General features: G+C 41.0%; 1 protein-coding gene across 13 annotated transcripts in view; it reads left to right on the top strand.

Annotated features, from left to right (window-relative positions):
• Positions 1–25,025, top strand: part of LARP4B (La ribonucleoprotein 4B) — an 88,077-nt gene that overhangs the window by 27,616 nt on the left and 35,436 nt on the right. For 10 of the 13 annotated variants that reach the window (XM_089906633.1, XM_089906632.1, XM_089906631.1 and 7 more), the window contains 5 exons: positions 1,493–1,627; positions 2,274–2,333; positions 19,343–19,747; positions 24,053–24,191; positions 24,439–24,579. In XM_089906633.1, coding sequence (XP_089762759.1) covers positions 1,547–1,627; positions 2,274–2,333; positions 19,343–19,747; positions 24,053–24,191; positions 24,439–24,579 — 826 coding nt within the window. In that variant the 5' untranslated portion in view covers positions 1,493–1,546. Of the gene's footprint in view, positions 1–1,492; positions 1,628–2,273; positions 2,334–16,602; positions 19,748–24,052; positions 24,192–24,438; positions 24,580–25,025 lie in introns of those variants that run through there. The other 3 variants (XR_016391943.1, XM_089906622.1, XM_089906634.1) reach the window with 2 other exon arrangements.

The following is a 25,025-nucleotide window of genomic DNA, read 5'->3' on the forward strand; positions in this document are numbered from 1 at the left end:
GGTAATCTTAAAAATCAAGTTAATAGTGGTAAAATGCATCTACACCCCATTCTGTGACTGTCAGTCTGGGTACCAATCTATATTTTCAGGATTTTACAATTTAACACATTGCAAATAATTACAGTTTAACATATTTGTCATTCGTCCTACATTGTGGAAAACATTGATCTCTGTGAAACTGATTTAATTTGTTTCAAGCATTTCTCCTCTGTTAGTAGTTTACATTTCCAAACGTGTCTTATAGCATTTCAGTGATTTTGTGCTTTTGTGGTTGATGATGTTATACATTTGACAAAGGATGAGATCACCTTTGACCATCAGACTATTATCAAGGGTTTTGAGAATTTATCACAAGCAGGTTATTGAGAATAAGGAGTGCCATAATAGAAACTAAAAACCTACATGGTGGGCTTCCTTGGTGGTGCAGTGGTTGAGAGTCCTCCTGCCGATGCAGGGGACACGGGTTCGTGCCCCGGTCCGGGAAGATCCCACATGCTGCGGAGCGGCTGGGCCCGTGTGCGAGTCATGGCCGCTGAGCCTTTGAGGCCAGAGCCTGTGCTCCGCAGCGGGAGAGGCCACAGCAGTGAGAGGCCTGCGTATCGCAAAAAAAAAACCTACATGGTTACCTGGCGAGACAAGAACAGTTAGCTTTTAAATTTCTTTATCTGCCACTTGGATACTATGTGTTTTCAGAAGCAGCCTGAAAAATCTGGGTTAAATCAACTTTTTTATCTTGTGAAGCAGTGTAGTTTACAGTGAAAAGAGGGAGTGCCTGAAGCCACACCTGGATGTCTGAGAATCTTGGTTCTGATACTCATAATATGAAATCATGCAGACTATTATCCCTTCTGAGCCAGAGTTACTTCATAAGCCATTTGGGAAAATCAAATGAGATACTCTATGTGAAGTTCAATGTCCAGCTTCTGAGCTCAGTGAATGCTTTGCAGAGGCTGCTTTGCATACTTGTGCCCTGTTTAGACTGTTTTTGGTTTCTTTGGTTCAGAAATTGCGAAGGGATTCCTTTTAAATGAATTATTGTTTATTTCTCCTGACAGCTGTTTTCCTGGAACAGAATGAAATTAATGGGGCTGGTCAAAAACCATATATATATATATATATATATATATATATATATATTTGGGATTCATCAATCCCAAATTGGAGTTCTATTAATTTTGTAATTTTCTGTTTTTAAAAAATAACTTTCTGAACATGAGTGGGCTTGGATATGTTAGCATTTAGTTTCTAAGTCTTAGGATATTATCATGGTTACCAAATCAGTGTGAAGAAGAAACTTATTAAAAAACAAGTATTATTTCTTGGGTGCGTAAGGTGGAAATTATGGGCAAATTTCTTTAAACTACTTAGACTCCAGAGGGATAAACGTATGTCCTGGAAAACTTGAAGCTTTTAAAACTGCTTAATAATATCATTTTAGAATTAATTACACTCTGCACCTCAAGTTACCAATTTACTGTCTCTTGTTTTACAGCATCCTACGGCTAGCATTAAACTTCTCCCAGTGGAGCCACAAAGTAAACAGCTCATGACTTCTGATCAGGACGCTAAGGTCGTGGCTGAACCTCAGGGCCAGCGAGTCCAGGAAGGCAAAGACAGTGCTCATCTGGTGAGTGGGCATCCAAGGCCAACACTGGCCTGGTGTACCTCTCTTCTCTTCTGATAATAGATCCTACAGTACACTCGGAACACTAGCATATTTCATGCTGAAATATAGGTGTTATATTCTGAGTAAATTTAGGGGTTGCTTAGTAGAGGATATTAGCAGTTTCAAAGTGATAGAGAAAACAGATGTCATTTATAGCTCTGAATACTTAAAGCTTTGGGTTTAAAATCACCAAGAAAAATGCAGTGATTTGTAAATAGTTTAATAACATTATAGTCATTGTAGTGGTATTTATTTAAAGAGTTAATTAGAATTATGTAAGTTTTTAATTTTGAGTGCATTTGTCTATTGTAAGATTTTATCATGTCAAGCAATAATATTTAAAGTTTCTAAATGACATTGGGAAAAGTAGGTTTTCTTAATTTTCCCTGTGGAAACTACAAGGAATTTTACTTAATGGTGTTCAGTCAAAATTTCAAAATATTTTAAATTTCAAGGCTCCTACATCATTTTGAATATCTCATTGAATTTCTTTGTCATGTAAAAATTTGCTTTTCTCAGTGGGTTTTGTTTTGCTAAATTACTATGGTTTGAAAATATGTTTCTTTACACTGTTGTGATGGTGTGTTTGGTGTTTTCGATTTTACAGATGAATGGTCCCATATCTCAAACCACTTCTCAGACAAGCTCCATCCCAGCTTTGAGTCAGGTAATTCAGTTCAGAGATTAATCACAGCTGAGGCTCACAGATATTGCCTAACAACAAATATTAATTATAAAAAAAATTAGAAAATGTCAGTGTTCCCCAAAAAGAGAGTGGGGGGAACCACCACCTGGGTACACTATATGTCAGTACTGTATATCCTTTTCTGGCTTGTGTGTGTGTGTATGTGTATAGTTCTACAGACAGCAGTGTGCCATGTGTATTAATTTAATTTCATGTATTCTTCACAGTGTTTTTAATGGTTCACTGATCATCTATTGTATGTATATGATTAACTTTACGTTTTAATAGCCTGTGTTCCTTAAAGCACAAAAGTGATAGTAAGCTTTTAGTAAGAAAATTGATTTCACATTTTAGCTGTGATTCATGAAAGAATAAGGAAATAGAGATCCACTGGTTTTTAAATCCTGCTTTACACCGTTTGCATTTGCGTATGTCAGGTGCATTTGGAGTCAGGCGCATTTAGCTTGGCAGTCCTCTGAGTGATCTCATAAATCCTACAAAATTTTAAAAGTAAGTCTTTTTTTTAAAGTAAAAGTAAATTTTTAAAAGTAATCTTACTAAATTTATAGTCAACCTCATCTACACCCCGAAAATATAAGCAGCTCATGTAGAAACTAAAGGCGGGGATTGGATTGTTGATCTTTTAAAAAAAATAATAAATTTATTTATTTATTTTTGGCTGCATTGGGTCTTCATTGCTGCACGCGGGCTTTCTCTAGTTGTGGCGAGCGGGGGCTACTCTTTGTTGCGGTGAGCGGGCTTCTCACTGCGGTGGCTTCTCTTGTTGTGGAGCACAGGCTCCAGGCATGTGGGCTTCAGTAGTTGTGGCACGTGGGCTCAGTAGTTGTGGCTCACGGGCTCTAGAGCACAGGCTCAGTAGTTGTGGTGCGGACTTAGTTGCTCCGCAGCATGTGAAATCTTCCCAGACCAGGGCTCAAACCCGTGTCCCCTGCATTGGCAGGCAGATTCTTAACCACTGCGCCACCAGGGAAGTCCCTGTTGATCTATTTTTAGTAAGGCAGAATTTTAAAAAATGAGGGACCCCCTCCAATATACTTTGTTTCATTGTTGTTATTCTATTATGTATGTAGGGTTTTTTGCATATTGTACTTTACATTGATTTTTTAAGTGAATTTTATAATAAAGTACTTCAAAATCCAAATATAAGACTTATACAGAAATCATTGATGGATTAAAATAATTGTTTTCAGATCAAATCTCCCTCTTCCTCTTGGTTGATTTGCGGTCCAATATAATATTCAAACATCTTTAAAACATATTTCAGGGCATAAAACTAGATATTTGGATTCTATGGGTGGGTTTTGGTTTGGTGTTTCTTTGCTTGCTTTTTAAAATTACTTTGTGGAAAATAACTGAGAGAGACCTGTGTGGAAAAGAAGTGTAACACTTTAGCCAGAATTCAATATTTCATTTCTGTGGCGAAATAATTTGCAACTAGTACTGCCTACACATGCTTTGTCATTTTAAAGGGTCAAGGTACTACAATAGAATATTATATGACTAGTTCTTGGTCCAGTCCTGCAACCCAGTACCCCTGGAGTCTCTTGGGTAGAGCACATCTCTGACACCTGATATTGTAATGTGCATATACTATTTATCAGTTTTTCAAGGTATTGCACACTTGAGGTTTTCATAGGATCATTAAATACTAGAGCTGGAAGGGACCATAAGAGACCGTCTGGGCTCACAACATGTATGTTCTTTAAAACTTTAAAACAAACTTGCATTTTATAGAAAATAAAAGAAATCCATTACAACTTTTATGAAGTTGTAATCAATATATATATATTTCACCTCATGTTTTCCCCCATAGCAGATTTCATCTATATATCCCCTTGTACTTGCCCTGTAGTATTTTCTTTATGTTGATTTGCCATCACTTCTTTAGCTGTTGGGTTTTTGGGTACATTTACTTAACTTGTTTCTCTTTTTCCTGCTATTATAAATGGCATTGCTTCGAACATTTTTCTAACCAGCGTTATCATGGTGCACCTAAGTGTGTGGATAGCATAGTTGGTGTGGTGGCTCTGAGTGCTGATCCTCAGTGGTCTGCAGTTGTATGACTGGAAGGTGAATGTGCTTAGTAGTCTAATTTAGGAACCATTTTCTTTAAGGTTTAGTGTTCCCCCCAAAGTTGGATGCAGTGTAAGTAGGAGGAGAATGGCCATAGTGATCCCGAAATAAATGTCTGGATAATTAAGGAGCAGGTTTGCATTTATCCATTGGTAATACCAGTTGTTTATTATACAGCTCCCTGCTCCCTCCCCCTATAATATACTACCCTTATTGAGTAGTAACTATTAACAAGTTTAGCCAATCAGCCAAAAAGTGATCTTAGCTAGGGGAAACTGAGACCCAGAGAGGCTTAAGTAATTTCCCCAAGATTGCTCAGCTGTCCAGGATTTGAACCTAGGCAACCTGGCTTCAGAGCCAACTCGAGAAGAGAACTTCCTCTCTGGCATCTGTTACTTCCTTTAGAAAGAGAAACAAGTAGAAAGTAATACGAGAGACAAAACCTCGCTCTTGTCAACCATTTGGGAACTATTTGCATTGGCTCTAAGTGGTGGAAATTAATTTGGGATAGAGCTAGAGGATTTTAGGTGGGGAATAGCATGACTTATATTTTAAGAAGATTATTTTGACCTTATTATATTAATAGAATGTATTGTAGTGAGCCAAGTATAGAAGTATGGAAACCAAATTAAAAAGCTGTTAAGTAAGGTGAGAAATGATGGTGGCTTAGACTAAGAATGAATGGATTTCAGATTTACTCTGGAGGTGGATTCAATGGCACCATTTATGGATTGGATTTAGGGGTTAGGGTGAGGGAAAAGTAAATCAAGGATAGTTGAGCAACTTAATGGATGGTGGTTTCATTTATTTTGAGATGGAAGAAACTGGAGAAGGAAAGGTTTGTGGAGGGAAAATCCACCTGGTATAAATTTAAGTGAGCAGTGAAGTGGGTCATCAGTGCCAGTTGGACCTGATTAGAGAGGTTAGGCCCTGAGATGTAAATCTGGAATAAACAAATAGATTTTTTTATTGTTTTTATTACACAGAAAAGAATATTAAAGCTACTATTGTTTATGTGGATTAGGTAACTGAGTTACCTAAAATTAAAAATTACAATTAAAAAGTAACTGAGCTGCCATTTAGAATAAAATCAACTCTAATACTTTTTTTTCCTTCTGTAATTTTTTTGCCCATCTTAGAAGTTTTATGTCCTTCAAGGGCATTCTCAGTTATAACTGTTAGCTTCACTGATTCATCTTTTTCATAGTCACCTGTACTACTTCCTTATATGTATATTTGATTAAAATTTATTTAATAAATTATGTTCTGTGTTATTAATTAAATGTTTCAAATGTGTATGCTTTGTCATGGGAGTTTTAAGACCCATTCGGGCAGGATCTATGTAATGTAGCTCGTTGATAGTTCTCTGCAAGTCATACTTTATTTAAATTGAAAAGAAATTTTGTTAACATCAGCATGGCATAATTGATAATTTAGTCATTCATCCTAAAAACTTATCTTTGTGTATATCATATATCTTTGTGGTACCATGGGGATTACATATAACATCCAGAAGTTATAACTATCAAATTTAAGTTGCCTACTTAATAACCTCAGTAGCATGCAGAAACTCTTCTCTTATAAAGTTCTAACTCCCCACCTCCATTTCTGGTGTCACAAATTATATCTTATTATTATGTACCCAATACCATAGATTTATGCTTGTTTTTATGCATTTGCCTTTTAAATTCTTTGGCTTTTGTTTATCTGCTAATGTCCTTTCCCAGGGAATGTCCCTCCTTTAACATTCCAGGGAATGTCAAAAATGAAGTGAATGCCCTTCATTTTTTTTTTTTTTTGCGGTACGCGGGCCTCTCACTGTTGTGGCCTCTCCCGTTGCGGAGCACAGGCTCGGGACGCACAGGCTCAGCGGCCACGGCTAACGGGCCCAGCCGCTCCGCGGCATGTGGGATCCTCTCAGACCGGGGCACAAACCCATGTCCCCTGCATCGGCAGGCGGACTCTCAACCACTGTGCCACCAGGGAAGCCCCTGTCCTTCATTTTTGAAGGACAGTTTTGGTGGATAAAGAATTCTCAGTTTTTTTCTTTCAGCACTTTTCCTTCATCTCGCTGCCTTCTAGCCTGCAAGGTTTCTAATGATAAATTGGTTGATAATCTTATTGAGGATCTCTTGTACTTGATGAGTCACTTTTCTCTTGCTGCTTTTAAGCTTCTTTCTTTGTCTTTTGACAGTTTAATCGTAATGTGTGTTGGTATAGGTCTCCGGGTTTATCCTACCTGAAGTTTGTGGAGATTTGTAAATTCATGGATTTCATTAAATTTGGGAAATTTTTGGCCATTATTTCTTCAAATATTCTCTCTTACCCTTCCTCTCTTCTCATCCTGGGACTCCCACAATGTGTATGTTAATTGTCCTGTCTTCAAATTTGCTGATTCTTTCTTCTGCCTGTCCAAGTCTGCTATTGAGCCCCTCTAGTGAAATTTTCAATTCAGTTATTGTACTTCTCAGCTCTGAAATATTTGTTTGGTTCTTTTTTACAGTTCCTATCTCTTTGTTGATATTCTCATTTCATTCATATTTTGTTTTCCTGATTAACTTTAGTTCCTTGTTCATGTCTTTTCCTTAGCTCTTTGAGCATAGTTAAGATGATTGTTTAAAGTCTTCATCTAGTAAGTTCCATGTCTGAGTTTTCTCAGGGACAGTTGATTTTGTTCCTTTGAATGAGCTGTGTTTTCCTGTTTCTTTGTATGCCTTGTGATTTTGTTGTTGTTGAAAACTGGGCATTTGATTACGTTTGTAATGTGTTAACTTTGGACGTCAGATTCACTTCTTACCCAGGGTTTGCTGTTTGTTGTCACTGTTGTTGAAGACTATAGTAGTCTCATGGTTTTGAGACTTTTCCAAACTATTTTTGTAAAGACCATTCCTTGTCATGTGTATTCAGTGATGTCTCTGTTCCTTTTGCTTGTTTTCAACTGATATTTTCACAGAGATTCCTTGAATGTCGTGAGTTGAAGCAGACAGTCAGTCCAGCACTGCCCTGCCTGGTGGCCCCCTCCTGCCCCACCCCCCCCAACCCTCCCCCCAGTGAGAGGGAGTAGAGCTGCCTCTCCCAGTCTTTGTAGACTGGCTTTGTGCTGGGACAGTCCCTCACTGAGTAGCTCAACTTCCTTGGAGACTAGGGATCAGTCTGAAGTGAAAGCTGAAGGTCTTCTCAGGATGTTTTTGAGCACACATCTTGCCTGGTTGTAGCTTTCTGAATTCCCCATATACATGGCTGCTTTTGAGTGTCCTAATTTCCTGGAGTTACACTCCAGCCTCTTCTAGGGGCTTTAGGTGGTTCTTGCATGTCTCTGTGTGTCATCTTCTGCCCTGGCATGTGTGGGTTTGTAGTCACCTTATAGCTTTTATGAGCAGTGCCTGACACTTTGCCCCCGCCTTTTTTTTGTTGGCTGCACTGTGCAGTTTGCAGGATCATAGTGCCCTGACCAGGGATCGAAGCTGGACCCCAGCAGTGAAAGCATTGAGTCCTAACCACTGGTCTGCCAGGGAATTCCCCACTTTTCCCATTTGTGTTCTGAGTTATGTGAGATAGGAGAGGCAAGTCCGTCCTTTAGGTAGCCTCCAGCTAAGACAGAACAGATGGACACACTAATTTGCAAGTAAGGTTTACCCTGCTCCCTCTGGCTCCTGGAGGGGATCTGGGACCTGGGCTGCTGCCACCCCAGACCAAGGTCACACCACACCACAAAATGTTCCTGCCATGTCGAGCACAGCCTTTTCTTGATTGTTTCTTTGCTTAGTTGCTGTAAACTGTGATTGTTTTTCAGAGCTCCTACCAAGTGTGTTCAGAAACTTCTGTTTTTTTCATGATATTTCTGTGAAGGAATGAGAGCCTGGAGCTTCCTAGTTCACCAGTTTGCTTGACCTCTCATAACCTTTTTTTTTGCTTTTCTCAATCCTACACTTGCGTAATTCATTTTTTATGTTTATTTATTTTATTGAAGTACAGTTGATTTACAATATTGTGTTAGTTTCAGATGTATAGCAAAGTGATTCAGTTATACATATGTATGTATATATCTATATTCTTTTTTCTATCCTTTTCCATTATAGTTTATTACGAGATATTGAATATAGTTCCCTATGCTATACAGTAAAACCTGTTGTTTATCTATTTGATATATGGCAGTGTGCATCTGTTAATCCCATACTCCCAATTTATCCCTCCTCACCTTTCCCCTTTGGTAACCATAAGTTTGTTTTCTATGTCTGTGAGTCTATTTCTGTTTTATAAAATAAGTTCATTTGTATCATATTTTGGATCCCACATATAAATGATATATTTGTCTCTCTCTGACCTCTTCACTTCGTATGGTAATCTCTAGGTCCATCCATGTTGCTGCACATGGCATTATTCCATTCTTTTTTGTGGCTGGGTAGTATTCCATTATATATAGATATGTACCACATCTTATTATTCATCTGTCAGTAGATATTTAGGTTGATTCCATATCTTGGCTGTTGTAAATAGTGCCGCTTGGGATGTGTGTGTCTTTTCGAATTAGAGCTTTTATCTTTTCCAGTTATATGCCCAGGAGTGAGATTACTGGATCATATGGTAACTCTATTTTTAGTTTTTTGAGAAACCTCCATACTGTTTTCCACAGTGGTTGCTCCAATTTACATTCCCACCAACAATGTAGGAGCATTCCCTTTTCTCCACCCCCTCTCCAGCATTTATTATTTGTAGGCTTTTTGATGGTGGCCATTTTGACCAGTGTGAGGTGATACCTCATTGTAGTTTTGCATGTTCCTGTTGGCCATCTGTATGTCTTCTTTGGAGAAATGTCTATTTAGATCTTCTGCCCATTTTTTGATTGGCCTGTTTGTTTTTTTGTTACTGAGGTGTAGGAGCTGTTTCTGTATTTTGGAAATTAAGCCCTTGTCAGTTGCATCATTTGCAAATATTTTCTCCCAGTCTGTAGGTTGTGTTTTTGTTTTGTTTATGGTTTCCTTTGCTGTGCAAAAACTTTTAAGTTTGATTAGGTCCCATTTGTTTGTTTTTGCTTTTATTTCTTTTGCCTTGGGAGACCAACCTAAGAAAACTGTTATGATTGATGTCAGAGAATATTTTGTTTATGCTCTCTTCTGGGAGTTTTATGTTGTCATGTTTTACATTTAAGTCTTTAAGCCGTTTTGAGTTTTTTTGTGTGTATGGTGTGAGGGAGTGTTCTACCTTCATTAATTTAGGTGTGGCTGTCCAGCTTTCCCAACACCACTTGCTGAAGAGACTGTCTTTTCTCCATTGTATATTCTTCCTCCTTTGTTGAACATTAATTGTCCATAGGTGTGTGGGTTTATTTCTGGGTTCTCTGTTCTGTTACATTGATCTGTACGTCTGTTTTTGTGCCAATAGTATGCTGTTTTGATTACTGTAGCTTTGTAGTATTGTGTGAAGTCTGGAAGGGTTATGCCTACAGCTTTGTACTTTGTTCCTTTTTCCTCTGTACTTTCCAGAATTGCTTTGGCAATTCTGGGTTATTCATGGTTCCACACAGATTTTAGGATTATTTGTTCTAGTTCTGTGAAAAATGTCATGGGTAATTCAATAGGGATCACATTAAATCTGTAGATTGCTTTGGTTAGTATGGCCATTTTAACTGTATTAATTCTTCCAATCCAAGAGCATGGCATATCTTTCCATTTCCTCGAATCATTTTTGATTTCCTTTATCAGTGTTTTATAGGTCTCAGTGCATAAATCTTTCACCTCCTTGTTTAGGTTTATTCCTAGGTTTATTTAGGTTTATTCTTTTTCTTTTTTCTTTATTTTTTGTATGCAGTTTTAAGCGAGATTGCTTTTTTACTTTCTGTTTCTCATATTTCATTGTTAGTGTAAAGAAGTGCAACAGATTTCTGCATATTAATCTTGTATCCTGCTACCTTGCTCAGTTCATTGATCACTTCTAATAGTTTTTGTGTGGTGTCTTTAGGGTTTTCCATATAGAGTATCATGTCATCTGCATATAATGATAATTTTACCTCTTCCCTTCTAGTCTGGATACTTTTTATTTTTCTTGTCTAATTGCTATGGTGAGGAATTCCAATACTATGTTGAATAGAAGTGGTGATAGTGGGCATCCTCGGCTTGTTTGAGAATTTAATGGGAAGGCTTTCAGCTTTTCTTTCTTTTTTAAAAAAAATTATTTATTTTTGGCTGTGTTGGATCTTCATTGCTACGTGGGCTTTCTCTAGTTGTGAGCTGGGGCCACTCTTCATTGCAGTTCACGGGCTTCTCATTGCCATGGCTTCTCTTGTTGTGGAGCATGGGCTCTAGGCACGTGGGCTCAGTAGTTGTGCCTCGTGGGCTCTGTAGAGTGCAGGCTCAGTAGTTGTGGTGCACAGGCTTAGTTGCTCTGCAGCATGTGGGATCTTCCCAGACCAGGGCTCAAACCTATGTCCCCTGCATTGGCAGGTGGATTCCTAACCACTGTGCCACAAGGGAAGTCCCGCTTTCAGCTTTTCATTGTTTAGTGTTATGTTGGCTATGGGTTTGTCATGTGACTTTTATTATGTTGAGATATGTTCCTTCCGTACCCACTTTGGGAAGAGTTTTTATCCCGAGTGGATGTTGAATTTTATCAAATGCTTTTCCTGTACCTATTGAGATGATCATGTGTTTTTTGTCTTTTGTTGATGTGGTGTATCACATTGATTGATTTGTATGTGTTGAACCATCCATGTGACCTTGGAATGAATTCAACTTGATCATGGTGTGTAATCCTTTTTATGTGCTGTTTTATTTGGTTTGCTAATATTTTGTTGAGGATTTTTGCATCTTTATTTATGAAAGATGTTGGCCTGCAATTTTCTTTTTTTGGTATGGTTCTATTATCAGGGTGATGGTGGCTACATAAAATGACTTTGGGAGTGTTTCCTTCTTTTCAGTCTTTTGGAAGAGTTTGAGAAGTATAGGTATAAGTTCTTCTTTGTACGTTTGGTAGAATTCCCCAGAGAAGCCATCCAGTCCTGGACTTTTGTTTGCAGGGAATTTTTTTTTTTATTACAGATTCTGTTTCACATCTAGTGATTGGTCTGTTCAAATTATATTTCTTCTTGATTCAGTTTTGGTGGGCTGTATGTTTCTAGAAACTTGTCCATTTCTTCTGAGTTGTCCATTTTGTTGGCTTATAACTGTTCATAATTTTTTATGGTATTTTGTTAAAATACCATAAAAATCTGTGGTGTTGGTTGTTGTTTCTCCTCTTTCATTTCTTATTTTGTTTATTTGGATCCCTTCTCTTTTCTTCTTGGTGAGCTTGGCCAGAGGTTTGTTGCTTTTGTTTAACCTATCAAAAAACCAGCTCTGGGCTTCCCTGGTGGCACAGTGGTTGAGAGTCAGCCTGCTGATGCAGGGGACACGGGTTCGTGCCCTGGTCCAGGAAGATCCCACATGCCGCGGAGCAGCTGGGCCCGTGGGCCATGGCCACTGGGCCTGCGCGTCTGGAGCCTGTGCTCCGCAGCAGGAGAGGCCGTAGCAGTGAGGGGCCCACGTACCGCAAAAAAAACCCCAACAAACCAGCTCTTGGTTTTATTGATTTTTTTCTGTTTTTTTTTTTCTTACTCTCTATTTATTTCCTCTCTGATCTTTATTATTTCCTCCCTCCTGCCAGCACTAGGTTCCATTTGTTCTTTTTCTGATTCTTTAGGTAGTAGGTTAGGTTGTTTATTTGAGATTTTTCTTGTTTTTTTTGAGGAAGTCCTGTATCGCTATGAACTTCCCTCTTAGAACTGCTTTTTCTGCATCCCATAGATTTTGTACGGTTGTGTTTTCATTGTCATTTGTCTCGAGGTATTTTTTAAATTTTCTCTTTGATTTCATTGTTGACCCATTGGTTTCTTAGTAGCATGTTGTTTAGTCTCCATGTAATTGTTTTTTTTCTTGTTTCTCTTTCTGTGGTGAATTTCTAGTTTCATGCCGTTGTGATCAGCAAAGATGCTTGAAGTAATTTTTATACTGTTAAATTTGTTGAGGTTTGTTTTGTACCCTAGAGAATGTTCTATGCATACTTAAAAAGAATGTGTATTCTGGGGTTTTTTTTGGATGCAGTGTCCTGGAAATATCAACTAAATCTAACTATTCTGATGTGTCATTCAGAATCTTCATTGCCTTATTTATCTTCTATCCAGAAGATCTATCCATTGATGTCAGTGGAGTGTTAAAGTCTACTTTTATTATATTCCCATCAAATTTTCCCTTTATGTCTGTTGTATTTGTTTTATGTATTTAGGTGCTCCTATGTTGGGTGCATATATGTTAACAAGTATGATATCCACTCCTTCTGTTGATGGTTTTATCATTATATAGTGTCCGGCTTTGTCTTTCTTTATGGCTTTTGTTTTAAAGTCTATTTTGTGTGATATGAGTATTGCTACCCTCACTTTCTTGTCATTTCCATTTGCATGAAATGACTTTTTCTGTCTCCTCACTTCCAGTCCATATGTGACTTTTGCCCTAAAGTGATCTGTAGGCAGCATATTGTAGGTCCTTATTTTATTATTCAATCTGCCCCTCTGTCTTTTTTTTTTTTTTTTTTTGTGGTACGCAGGCCTCTCACTGTTGTGGCCTCTCCCGTTGCAGAGCACAGGCTCCAGACACGCAGGCTCAGCGGCCATGGCTCATGGACCCAGCCGCTCCGTGGCATGTGGGATCTTCCCGGACCGGGGCACGAACCCGCGTCCCCTGCATCGGCAGGTGGACTCTCAACCACTGTGCCACCAGGGAAGCCCTGCCACTCTGTCTTTTGATTGGAACATTTAGTCCATTGACATTTAAAGTAATCATTGATTAGTATGTATTTATTGCCATTTTAAATCTTGTTTTCCAGTTAATTTTGTATTTCTTCTTTTTCCTTTTGTGGTTTGTTGGTTTTCTTTTGTATTATGCTCGAGTTCCTTTCTTTTTGGTTTTTGTGAATCTGTTTTATGTTTCTGATTTGTGGTTACCCTGGTTTTCAAGTATGTTAACCCATAACTATCTACTTGCTTTAGACTGGTCGTCATATAAGCTGAAACACATTCTAAAAGATCTGCATTTTCTTACTCCCCTTCCCCACATTTTCTCATAACCTTTTATGTGAGAACTTTTTCCAGGTTGTCATTGATTTAAATTGTCTTTTTAATAACATAGAACTACTGATAAATTCTTATTGCATGTAATAAGAATTCTTATACAAATATAAAACTTGATTGCTCAAACCTATAGAATGCAAATTAATGACATTCATTTAGTCTGGCAGGTGATGTTTTGCTGAAACTAAAAGCTCTTTCACCAAGTACTTGTGGTACTAGTTACCCAGAATTTCTTTGAGTTTACCACAACCTAAACTGCAGAATTTCGAGTGAATAACTTCTTACTGCTTTTGTTGATTCGTTTCTGTGGTGCACCTTGATGTCACCTGGCCTTCACTGGGCTTGAATGAATTTATGACGTTTTAGATCCAGTTCTTTTCTCAGTAAATTAGGTGAATTTAGGTGTTGTCACATAGCACCACTGCACTCTTAAACCTACATGCAAACATGGACATATCTTTAAAATTTTGTGTTTGCATCTTTTTTTTTTTTATTTTTGTGGTACGCGGGCCTCTCACTGCTGTGGCCTGTCCCATTGCGGAACACAGGCTCCGGACGCGCAGGCTCAGCGGCCATGGCTCATGGGCCCAGCCGCTCCACGGCATGTGGGATCTTCCTGGACCGGGGCACAAACCTGCGTCCCCTGCATCGGCAGGCGGACTCTCAACCACTGCGCCACCAGGGAAGCCCTGCATCTTTTAATTCTTTTAGAGAGCCTGTAGATTCCCCCACTTTGCGTCGATGGTGCAGACACTGACTTGCTATTAGGATGCTTTCCCAGGGGCTTGAAGAGTGGGCAGTGTGTGGGGATAGGAGAGAGTCATTTTGCAAAATTGAGAGGGGTGGCCTTATAAAGGATGGTGAGATTTGGAAATTGGGGGGAGGAGACCTGATAAACAGTTTGAGCAAAGATAGGATATGCCAGGGTTATTCAGTTGGGGTTTTTTAATTTATTTATTTATATTTTATTTTATTTTTTGGCTGTGCTGCGAGGCTTGCCAAACTAACATATCTTAGTTCCCCAACCAGGGATTGAACCCAGGCCCTCAGCAGTGAAAACACTGAGTCCTAACCATTGGACCACCAGGGAGTTCCCAGTTGGGTTTTTTTTAGATGAAATAGAGGAGCTGAGGGGGATGGCATCTTAGAATGAGAGGCAATTATAGAGGTGGGCTGGGGTCAGATTATGAGGAGTTTGAAGTGATGTTGGGGTTTGATTCTAAGTATTTTACTTAATAGCATCACGACAACTCATTTTACAAGTGAGAAGACTGAGAAAAAGAGGCTAAATATTTTGCCAAAGCTTACACACATGGTAAAAGCTAACCGACACATACCTAGGCAGATAAGCTTATGAATTTGCCCCTGTAACTCCTGCTCCATTTAACTCCATGTCACAGATATGAAGGGTTTGTGTCTTCCTGGGTGAAGAATCCATTTTTTGTAGGGATATTTAACTCTATAGTGATAGAGACGTACCTCCTTATCGGTAGAATGGGGTTAATACAGCTACCCCAGGTTGTTGGGAGTGTGAATTCAAATAAATGTGTGACAAAATGAAAATATTTGTGTACTTAGATTCTTACAGCACATAAGTGCTACCATCACCATCACCATCACCATCATCTGCTGTGGTTTCAGTCCTTGAGTTTATGTACATTTAGAAGTGTCCCTGTTATCTTCATGTTTAAGTAGAACTCCTAAACTTTTTTCGTCAAAGATATCAGCATTGGGACTTCCCTGGTGGCGCGGTGGTTGGGAATCTGCCTGCCAATGCAGGGGACACGGGTTCGAGCCCTGGTCCAGGAGGATCCCATGTGCCGCGGAGCAACTAAGCCCGTTCGCCACAACTGCTGAACTTGTGCTCAAGAGCCCATGAGCCACAGCTGCTGAGGCCCCTGCACCTAGAGCCCATGCTCCGCAATAAAAAAAGCCACCACAGTGAGAAACCTGCACACCGCAATGAAGAGTGGCCCCCGCTCGCCGCAACTAGAGAAAGCCCACACCCAGCAACGAAGACCCCAACGTAGCCAAAAATAAATAAATAAATTTATTTAAAAAAATAAAAGATATCAGCGTTTTGTAAAATGTTAGTAGTACACCAGCCGTAACTTGTAGATTAAAGTAGAAAAATCTCCTTGCAGAGGAGTTAACAGAATTATTTTGTTTTCAGAGTAGCATATCTGAATCATAATAAGAAAAAAAATCTCTTACACTGAGAACAAAGCTTACAGATGTTGAAGAAGGTTCGGACCCATTGTATGTGTCAGCGGTCCTGGACCACAGGGTGCAGGGTGGCAGTGCTCCTACTGCTCGAAGAAGGGCTTCGTTTGGGAGCTTTCGAGGGGATTCCTGTATTGGATTGGCAGGTGCAGATTTTCTTTCTTTCTCTTTTTCTCTTGCTCTTTCTGTTTTCTTAACTAGAACTTTCAGACATCTGCAGAAGTAGAGTAATAAAATGAACCTCAGTGTGCCCATTCTGACTTGAACAGTTCTCACCCTCACATTTTGCTTTTATTTTGTTTTTTCCTCCCCTCTGCACACACAGTTTTAAAAAGTGTTATGTCTGTATGTATTTACTTCTTTATTTTCAGGCCAGGTGTGATTTAACAGCGTGCCATTTGCCGTAAACATTTCAACATGCATCTCTAACAGATACCATTCCAGTTTCTTGCCTAGCACCATCATTCCCAAACACTCACAGACTTTATTTCTTTAAGGCAGAAAATTAGATTCAACTATAAGTACCTAAGAATTTTAAAAAACAAATTTTTACACTTGTTTCCCTTTGGGGAATATACATGTTAACTCCTTTGGTTGCCACCATTCCATGAAATATAATTCAGAGAATGCTGAAACACTGTAGAAAAAGCAAAAGTCTGAAATTCCTTCTTCTGTCTGGGATAATAATTTTAGTTATTTTTTTATTGAGTTTATGAGAATAAGAAAAATAATACGAAAATCTTTTTGTTGTGTTCTCAGTCTTTGGATTCCGTGTGCCATTTGGGTTTTAATGTGTGGAATAGAATGGCTGTTGGACAGGGTTTGTTGTGATTAGGATTTTGGACTTGAGTGGCAGGGACATGTGACTGCTGTGCGAGGGTTATTTTTGGGATCTGGGTGTCGGCTTCTCATCAGAAACTATAGAAAGTTAGTGGGAGATGCACTTGCGGAGGCTCAGAAAGCGACAAGCATTTTTATGTGAGCTTTTGAACTTTCGAACATGGGTTGTTGCTTCAGCAAAGAATTAAGTAGTGACAATGACAGTGAAAAAACTGGCCTGTTAGAAAAATCTGTGGAGGAGAAGGAACCAGAGAACAAGATAAGTAAAACTTTATCTTCATTATTCGGTACCTTTGGAGGTGAGGAACTTCATGGAGTGGGACGCAGGGCTTTTGTGAGGCCGGTGCACAGACAGGGTGCAATGCCAGGGCAGCCACTTAACTCGGTCTCCTCTCCCACGTCTGGGTTCTTAACTGGGTCTGAAAGTGTGGGTGAGGCTGACAAGAACCCCGACGTCTCTGCTGTCGGGTGGGGTGGTGAAGGTGCCTGCGCCCCTCTGAGCGGGGGCCTCCCTGAGGGTGAGGGACCCCGCTCACGTTCCCGGGCGCCCTCCCACCGGGACCTTGGCAGTCACCCTCCCTGCTGTCACCCAACCACCTGGGAAAGCTCTGCAGTAGAGAATGAGGTAGTGGTAACTGTTCAGATTGGCAGCGCTGCTAACTCTGCAGGTTTGAATCGTGGGGAGAGGGAGGGTGGAGATCCTATTTGTGGTGACCACAAACGATGTAGGAATTCACGAGAGAGCGGGTTTTACAGTATTTGTGTTATTGACCCTGACGGCCCGGACGTTGGAGATGAGCTGTGTGCTCATGTGCATGGAACAGCTGCGGCTCCAGAGAGTTGTCCAGCTGTCACCTCCAAGGGGGTCTGCAGAGGGGCCTGGCCACCAGACAATGCTGCCCAAGGGCCAGGGGAGTCAGAGGCACTGCGGGCAGAGCCATCCCTGCAGGGCAGGCCACTCCCAGGGGAAAGGAAGGAAGCTTTTAACGAGAAAACTGAACCTAGTTCTGAACTTTTGAGTGATGGTGACCCACCCTGTAAAGTAAACATCGGTGACCTGCAGGCAAAGACTTCCACCAGGTTTCCTGAAGATTACACAGAAAGGAGTGTATTATGTAATGTTGGCACACTCCCCACATTAAACATCAGCACAGACATTGACTCGCTACTGTGTGTGTGCACTGTCCCAGAAGGGAGAGGGCACTGCAGTTCAGGACCGGGAGGTCAGGTGGCTGATTCACATGTTAATTTAATTAATGGCACTTCAAACGTTGAAAGACACGGTGATTCTGGCGCTATAACAGCTACTGTACATCAGAGTTTAAACTCTGAAAAGGAAGGAGAAAATAACTCTATAAAACCACTAAAAGACAATGATTGTTCCAGTTTAGATGTTAGCAGATCAGACAGTCTCCTTTCCATAAGTCTAGATAGAATCAATTTAAGTTCAGAAAGATGTATCACTTCACTGAGCTTTGGAAATGAGTGTCTTCCTATTCATGCAAATATCCAAGAATCAGCCCCTAACAGATGTGATGATCCGGGCACTGAGTTCCTCCTGGGGCCAGTGATGCTTGAGGAGCAGCACCAGGGTGACTACAGCTTGGAAGTGGGAAGCAGCCAGCTTGCAAACAAAGCAGAATTGTCTTTGCAGTCTCAAAATAGTTCATCTTATCAACATGAGGATGAAATTAGCATTTTTGAAGATGAGGGTTGTGGTTCGAGGGCTTTTGAATGGAGAACTGCCTGTCAGGTACATCTGAGTGCAGACATTAGGGCCAGCAAGGCCCAGATCAGTGATGTAACGTGTGCAGTGCAGGCAGCAGACGTGGAGGGAGTGTTCCGAAACTCACAGGAAGTGCCCCGAAACGGCGAGTCTCTCTATGGCTCCAGGTGGCTCAAGAGTGACTTCATTTCCTCTGCATGTATTTCCACCTGCGGCGAAGAGGAAAGTGAAACAGAGGATGAAACGTGTGTGAAGAGCTCAGGGAATCACCCTCACAGACTAGAAAATGCTGAACAAGAATCACTGAGAGCCAATCACAGAGAAACCAGTAAAATTGACATAGGAAGTGTCCAGTCAGACCCTAAAACAGCCTTTGACTGGGAAACAAATGCACAAAAATGCAAGGTGGTGCGCAGTCAGGATGTGCTGGCTTGTGTTAGTTCTAGTGTAGCAAAAAACCCTGACTTTGAAACAAATCAAGTAGAAAAAAATGATGAAACTTGTAGAGTAAATGACGACAGATATGAAGATCTTAGTCTTGTGCCAGCTTTAAACCAGAGTTCGAGTCCAGGTGCACGGGAGTCAGAAGTAGTGCAGATGAACTCTGTGGACAATGGTGGGAGCCCGCAACTGAAGCAGGTGTTCTCCGAGTCAGCTGAAGAAGTTTTTTATGCCTCCGATGGACGTGCATTGGGGGTGGGAAAACCAGAGCTGGTTGGTGGAGAAGAGGAGGAGATGCTTTGTCTGAAGGAAGGCGGCAGTGGTCCCGGCATCATCAGCTGTGTGGGTCTGCGCGGGACAAGTAGACATGCACGCCGTTTCAGACAAAGGGGTGCCAGGCCCACTGTGCAGGGACCTGGGTTACATAGGGAAGTGGGTTTGGTGGGAAGTTCAAAGGTGATCTTTGGAAGAATGGAGTTAGGGGGCGCTCGTGCGGGGTGCTCCTGCTTGGCTGGTGTTGACCCTGCCGAAGTGGACGGATACTCAGCTGCTCCTCTCGATGGTCCGCAGGTGATTCCCGTCATCCCAGGTGACAGCAAGAAAATAGCAGTACCAGGTTGCAAGGACACTGTTCTACCACTCATATCTGAAAAGCCCTCAAAGGGGGATTTGCAGAGCTTCCCAGAGGAACTGTACTCCCAGTTTTTGAATGAACTTTCCTGTTACCCGATGGCAGAGTTGGCAAGACAGATGTTTTCTGAAGGGCTGGCAGACGGTTGTGGATGTCAAGTGGGCTGCCCGTGGACTAATACAGCTGCGAAAGACACATTAGAAGAGTGGATATTTAGTGAGGGCCTGCACAGCAAGCCACAGGACCTAGAGAGCTCTTTGTTCTGGGTGGAAGAGCCCCCTTATCAGCTACCGGTGGCAGAAGATGGTGTTATTTGGGGATGGCAAGAGAGAGGTGGACAGTTAGTAAGTATGCTGTACCAGTTCTTATTATTGTGCAGTGATGTGTTAATCTTTCATTTTGATTGCTTTTAACTCAGATTAACAAAGATTTATCCTAAACAATTGGCAGTCATTTGAATGTTATTGTAAAGCTATAAGTTAGTATAACATCAATTTAACCATTTCCAAACTGAAGAACGTGAATTTGGTTCACTGGTTAGTATATTTAAGCCAGAACCTACGTGTCAACTCTCGTTAGCGCTCACCCCTGCATGCTGGTCATCAGATGCATGTGCCCCCAGAGGCTGCTCCCCTCGTGCCCCCCAGAGGCTGCTCCCCTCAGTCTTCATCCATCCTGTCCTCACCACCAGCCCCTTGTTGGAGCGGAACAAACTTTTGGCCCATTGGGTGTTTAAAGTCACTTCTAAGAAGTTTACACTTGCAGAATGTAGAGGCATTAAAATCTGTGCTTTCCACTGTTTTTGTACGGTAACCATCTAAGGGAGGTAGAACTTGATGCTTTTAACTGGCTCCAAAATCTTGGTTCTGTCTTCTTTTAGTCAGAAGCACCTGCAGAGCTTTTTGGACCTCAGTGCTCAGGCCCCACTGGTTCGGGAGAACCTTCGCAAATGATCCTGCAACGGGCAGCTAGTTTGAGCATCTTCCTAGAATTTCTGTAATAAATGAAACATTCAACAAACAGCAAGTTAGTCTTGCTCTTAAAGCTGTCCTTTGGACCTGCATACTTGTAATAGCAAAATCTCATTCATTCAATCAGTAGTTTATTTTTAGTGATTTTTGTTGCATTAAGCAAGAAAAATGGTAATAGTAAGGAGATAGATGTGGCTCCAGTGTTATGCCTATTACATGGAAATAAACAAGTAGAAATTAAATCCTATAATTTATCCATTAACCTTTCTTTCCTTTCCATGCCCACATTTGGGAGTTTTAACAGAAACAGTTACATTCAAGTTAATCAGTTTTGTTCCTTAAGTAGTTATGGAGGCAAAACACTACCTAATCATTTCCATCAGTGGATGTGGTTGACACCTGGCTGCGAGAGTCCGTGCCTGTACCTCAAGTAGAGTGCCCATGGGTCTTGCTCTTACACACGTGGGTGAGGTACGTGTGCACTGTTCTGAATTAGCTTTTCAATTGTGAGATGTGCCCAACAGTATTCTAATTTGACAGACTACATTTAATGAGAGTGCTCTTTGTTCAGAACTCCAGTTCTCAAAGTGCTTGTACAGACATCTTTTTAAACTAGTCTTAAGTAGCCACTGTTATTCCATTTTACAAATAAAAAGCCAGAGTTACAGATGTCATGACTGTAAAGCCTCACTAAACTTAGTGGCAAATCCAGGAATAGTCCATGCTAACTTAAAATAGAAAACGAGTGCTTCTTTTCCTCCATTATCTCACCTATTTTATGTTTTCCATGTGCCTTTCCCTTCCTCTGGTGTTAGTTACTCTAGTTCCTACTCAGTTACTCGTCAGTGGGACCATTCTGTTTCCCGGCCAGAAAATGTAAGTTTATGAGTTGGTAGGTTTTATTTTTGTTAATGGAGCGTAGCATTTAGAGGCTTAGAAAGTTTCTTTGGAGTGTCAAGAATTTGGGGATACTGTACTCTTCAAAGAGTAACATTGGTCATTTGTATAGGATGGCTTCAGCATGTAGCCTTTAAGGTCAGCTCACTGCTGGTTCTAATAACCATTGCTTAGCCATGATTTTTCAGTGGAAAAATAAGACTTAGGAAGCTGTGCAGATGAAACTTAAGTTGTTGATAATCAGTTGGAGGTCCCTATGACTGCAAGAGAGTAGCTACATTTTTAAAGAAATATTTTTAGTACAAGTTGTTTCTCATGTGAGTTACATGAAGTTAATGAACTCTTGATAAATGTTTTGTTTTTCCTGATATTAGAACACAGTTTTCTAATTACCATAATTTTTGTTGGCAAGTTACTTAACCTTTCTCTGCCTTGGTTTTCTTCCTTGTGAAATGGGGTGTGATGACCACTGCCTCCTAGGGTGTTAGGATTAAACGCAGGTATGTGCGTGGTGTGCGCCTGTCACCCAGCAGGCCCTCGTGCTAGCTGTCATGTTGTTCCCCCTTAATCATGTCTCTGTTCTTGCATCCCATGTCACACCTCAGAGTACCTCTTGAATACTTGTTAACTGCTCAAAACTGGTAAATCCCTAATACTTGATTTACTGCTTTAGAAGTAGTAAATTGTGTACAGATATGGTTCCATTCAGCTGTGGCATAAAACCTTGCACAAGTTGTCAAATAGTGGAAAGTAGAATTTTCTGTTATTACGTTATTAAACATTCATTCCTTCTGCATGTTTCTCAGGCAGCTCCATGCTGAGCTCAGGACTGCCAGGTGTCAGCCATGAAGTGTGCCCAGGGTGGACGTCCGGGAACCCTCGGGCCGCAGAGAGGACAGGACATGTCCTTGCAGTGCGAGCAGAGGGGGAGGAGCACGCGGCCCTGGGATGCTGCTTGCAGGCAGGGTGCTCCCAGGACCGTGTGTGTGTGTGTGTGTGTGTGTGTGTGTGTGTTAGTGAGCTAAAAGTGTGTCGGTGATTCAGTGTAGCCAACTGAAGATGGTGCTAAAAATGGAAAAGACCAGTGTGGGTTGGTGTTGGGAATTTAGAGAATGTATAGCATGTCCACGAGGTCAGGGGAGTATGTTCCGTGGGTGGGAAACTTGATGTGTGTTGTGTGGTAGAACGAGACTGGGTCTAACCAGAAAAGGTGATTTACGCTAGTATTAGAATAGGAAAGAAAATAAAGATTTGAGTTAAAAAAAAGAGAGAACAGATTGAAAAAGTGTAACTGCTGGTAAGGGCAGTGGTGTCTGTGAGGTGCGGAGCGTCTTCTGCGTTGCTGTGCTCAAGGCAGCAGTTGTTTCTGCCTGTGCCCCATGATACTCTGATCGCCTCGTGCTGTACCGGGCACTTAGTGAGAATTTCAGAATTTGTTGGAGAGATGAGTAGATGTGCAGAAGCAGAGACCAGAAATGAGCTGGAAGTTTAGATGTCATTTAAGAAGGGAGCTTGAAGAGTAAGTGCTTCTTGAGAATGATATTCTTGAAGGAGAAGGGGGACCCTATTCTTTGCCCTATCCAGTACTTTACTTAAAAGGACTCCAGATAGGCCCTCACTTAGCTCCCTGGTTTTGTGGGCATGAAGTTTATTGCCCACGCCTCCTAGGTATGAACAGAATATATTCTGTAGTTTTAATCCACATCAGTCTCTATGCTCAATTTCAGAAAAACTTTCACTACAAACTTTAATCGCCCCAGCTAGGGTGAATTTATTTTTTAGGATTGTTAACCCACATGTTGTTTCCTTCTTGCCTCATCATGATGCCCCTGAACTTGGAGACGGCATCTCTGGGGTCATGCAGTGAGGCTGCTCCCAGTTTGGAGCTCCTGTCTGGCACTACCTGGGGGCTTCTGGGACCTGGAACCTTGTCTCCCTCCCTTTGGAAGCTCTGGCCCCTGCACAGAGGTGTTAAGGCTTATGGTGCCTGGGAAAAGGCAGATCGTTTGGCTAGGTTTTGCTCAGGAATCATGGCAGTAGAACTGGAGTTAGTTTGGGGGGCAGCTGTCCCCGGGACATCAACTTTCTTTTAGAGTTTGGGAGCCACTCAAGGTTTGTAAGCAGGAGAGGAAAAATCCAGGGGTGGTTGTGGGTTTAGTAGGGTGTGCCAGGGAAGACCTCAGCAATCCCCAAGGGGTGTGAAGGCGTGAGCCAGCCGTGCGGATGTCTGGGAGTGTTCTGGTCAAATGGAGCCGGGCAAGCAGAAGGGCCCGGTGTGTCCAGAACAGCGAGGAGGCCGAGTAACTGGAAATAAGCACAAAGAGTGGCCGCACCAGCCACCTCTCCGACAGACTTTCATTTTCTGCAGCCTTTACTTCTGTGAGTGTTCGAGCTTTATTTTAACATTTTATCCATTGATATTCAGATTTCTAAATCTGTGAATTGTGTTGGGAATCTGGAACAGAGATGATAATTGGATCATCAGTTATTTATCAGTTACACAGTTGATCAGATATCTCCATGAAGGCAGGGGCTCTTTCATTCCTATTTCTAGAGAGCCTTCTACTTAGTAAGAACTTAAAATCTACTGGTGAGTTGAGTTCTGAGTACATCAACTTTTATTACTTTTTCACTTGATTTCATCCTAAACGTACATGTAAATAGGTTCAGCCTTTTTCCCATAAATTCTCTAAGATGGATGTGTTTTAACTCTGAATTAGTAAGTAAAATTGCATTTGATTGAAATTTGGATACAAATGAATATATCACATTTTTTCTTAGGTACCAACGGCCAAGGTTTCAGAGCTAAACCCTAATGCAAAAGTATGGGGGACTCCTGTGTTACACTTGGAAGCAAGTAGTGCAGCGGATGGCAGTGTGAGCGCAGCCTGGGAGGCGACGCCCGGCCGCGGCCAGGAGGGTGAGTGGGTGGGGGCGAGGGGCATCTTTCCTCTTGGCTTCGGCTTTGTTTCCTTGTAGTTCATCTTTGGGAAAGTGTTTGTTAAGATCTGTGTCATGGTTAGTGACAGTATTTAAGAGCAATGAGGTTTCTCACAGTCAAGTTAAAAAGGTCAGGTAACTGCAGGTATAAGTCTTTTTTTTTGTTTTGTTTTAAGAGAAGGCTGTTCTTCTAACCCTGCCTTTTGGGGTGAAATTCTTAATTACAGGATTGGACACCAATGGTGATGGTGACAAAAGTCATGAGAATGCTGCACTGTCAGATTTACAGGAGTCAGACCAGACAGCCATGAGCACTTTGGGTCTGGACCACTCAGAGTATGAATCACCGCCTGAAAATAGCGAGCCGGGTAAAGCTGTTTTATGAATTCATTTTCATATAGAGTATGGGCTTCTTTATGTTACATTTTTAATTCTTTGTTCATTTCTTTTTTGTTTCTTCCCTTGTGGTTTGATGATTTCTTCAGTGTCATGCTTGTGTTCTTTTCTCTCTAGCTTTTGTGTATCTATTGTAGGTTTTTGATTTGTGGTTACCATGGGGTTCCTCATATATGTTAACCTATAACTATGTCTACTTGTTTTAGACTGATAGTCATTTAAGTTCAAACACATTCTAAAAGATCCTTCTTTTTTACTCCCCTCCCCCACATTTTGTTTTTGATGTCATTTTGTATATTCTTGTTTCTCCCTTAACTGTGTATTGTAGTTATAGTTGCTTTTACACTTTTACAGTTTGTATCCTTATCTACATACTGACTTAAGTAATCTTCATTCCTTGCTATATGTCTGCCTTTCC

The sequence above is a fragment of the Delphinapterus leucas genome, chromosome 2, assembly GCF_059928025.1.
Source record: "Delphinapterus leucas isolate spDelLeu-1000000601 "Yukka" chromosome 2, BTC_Dleu_Yukka2, whole genome shotgun sequence".
In the NCBI taxonomy this organism is placed as follows: domain Eukaryota; kingdom Metazoa; phylum Chordata; class Mammalia; order Artiodactyla; family Monodontidae; genus Delphinapterus; species Delphinapterus leucas.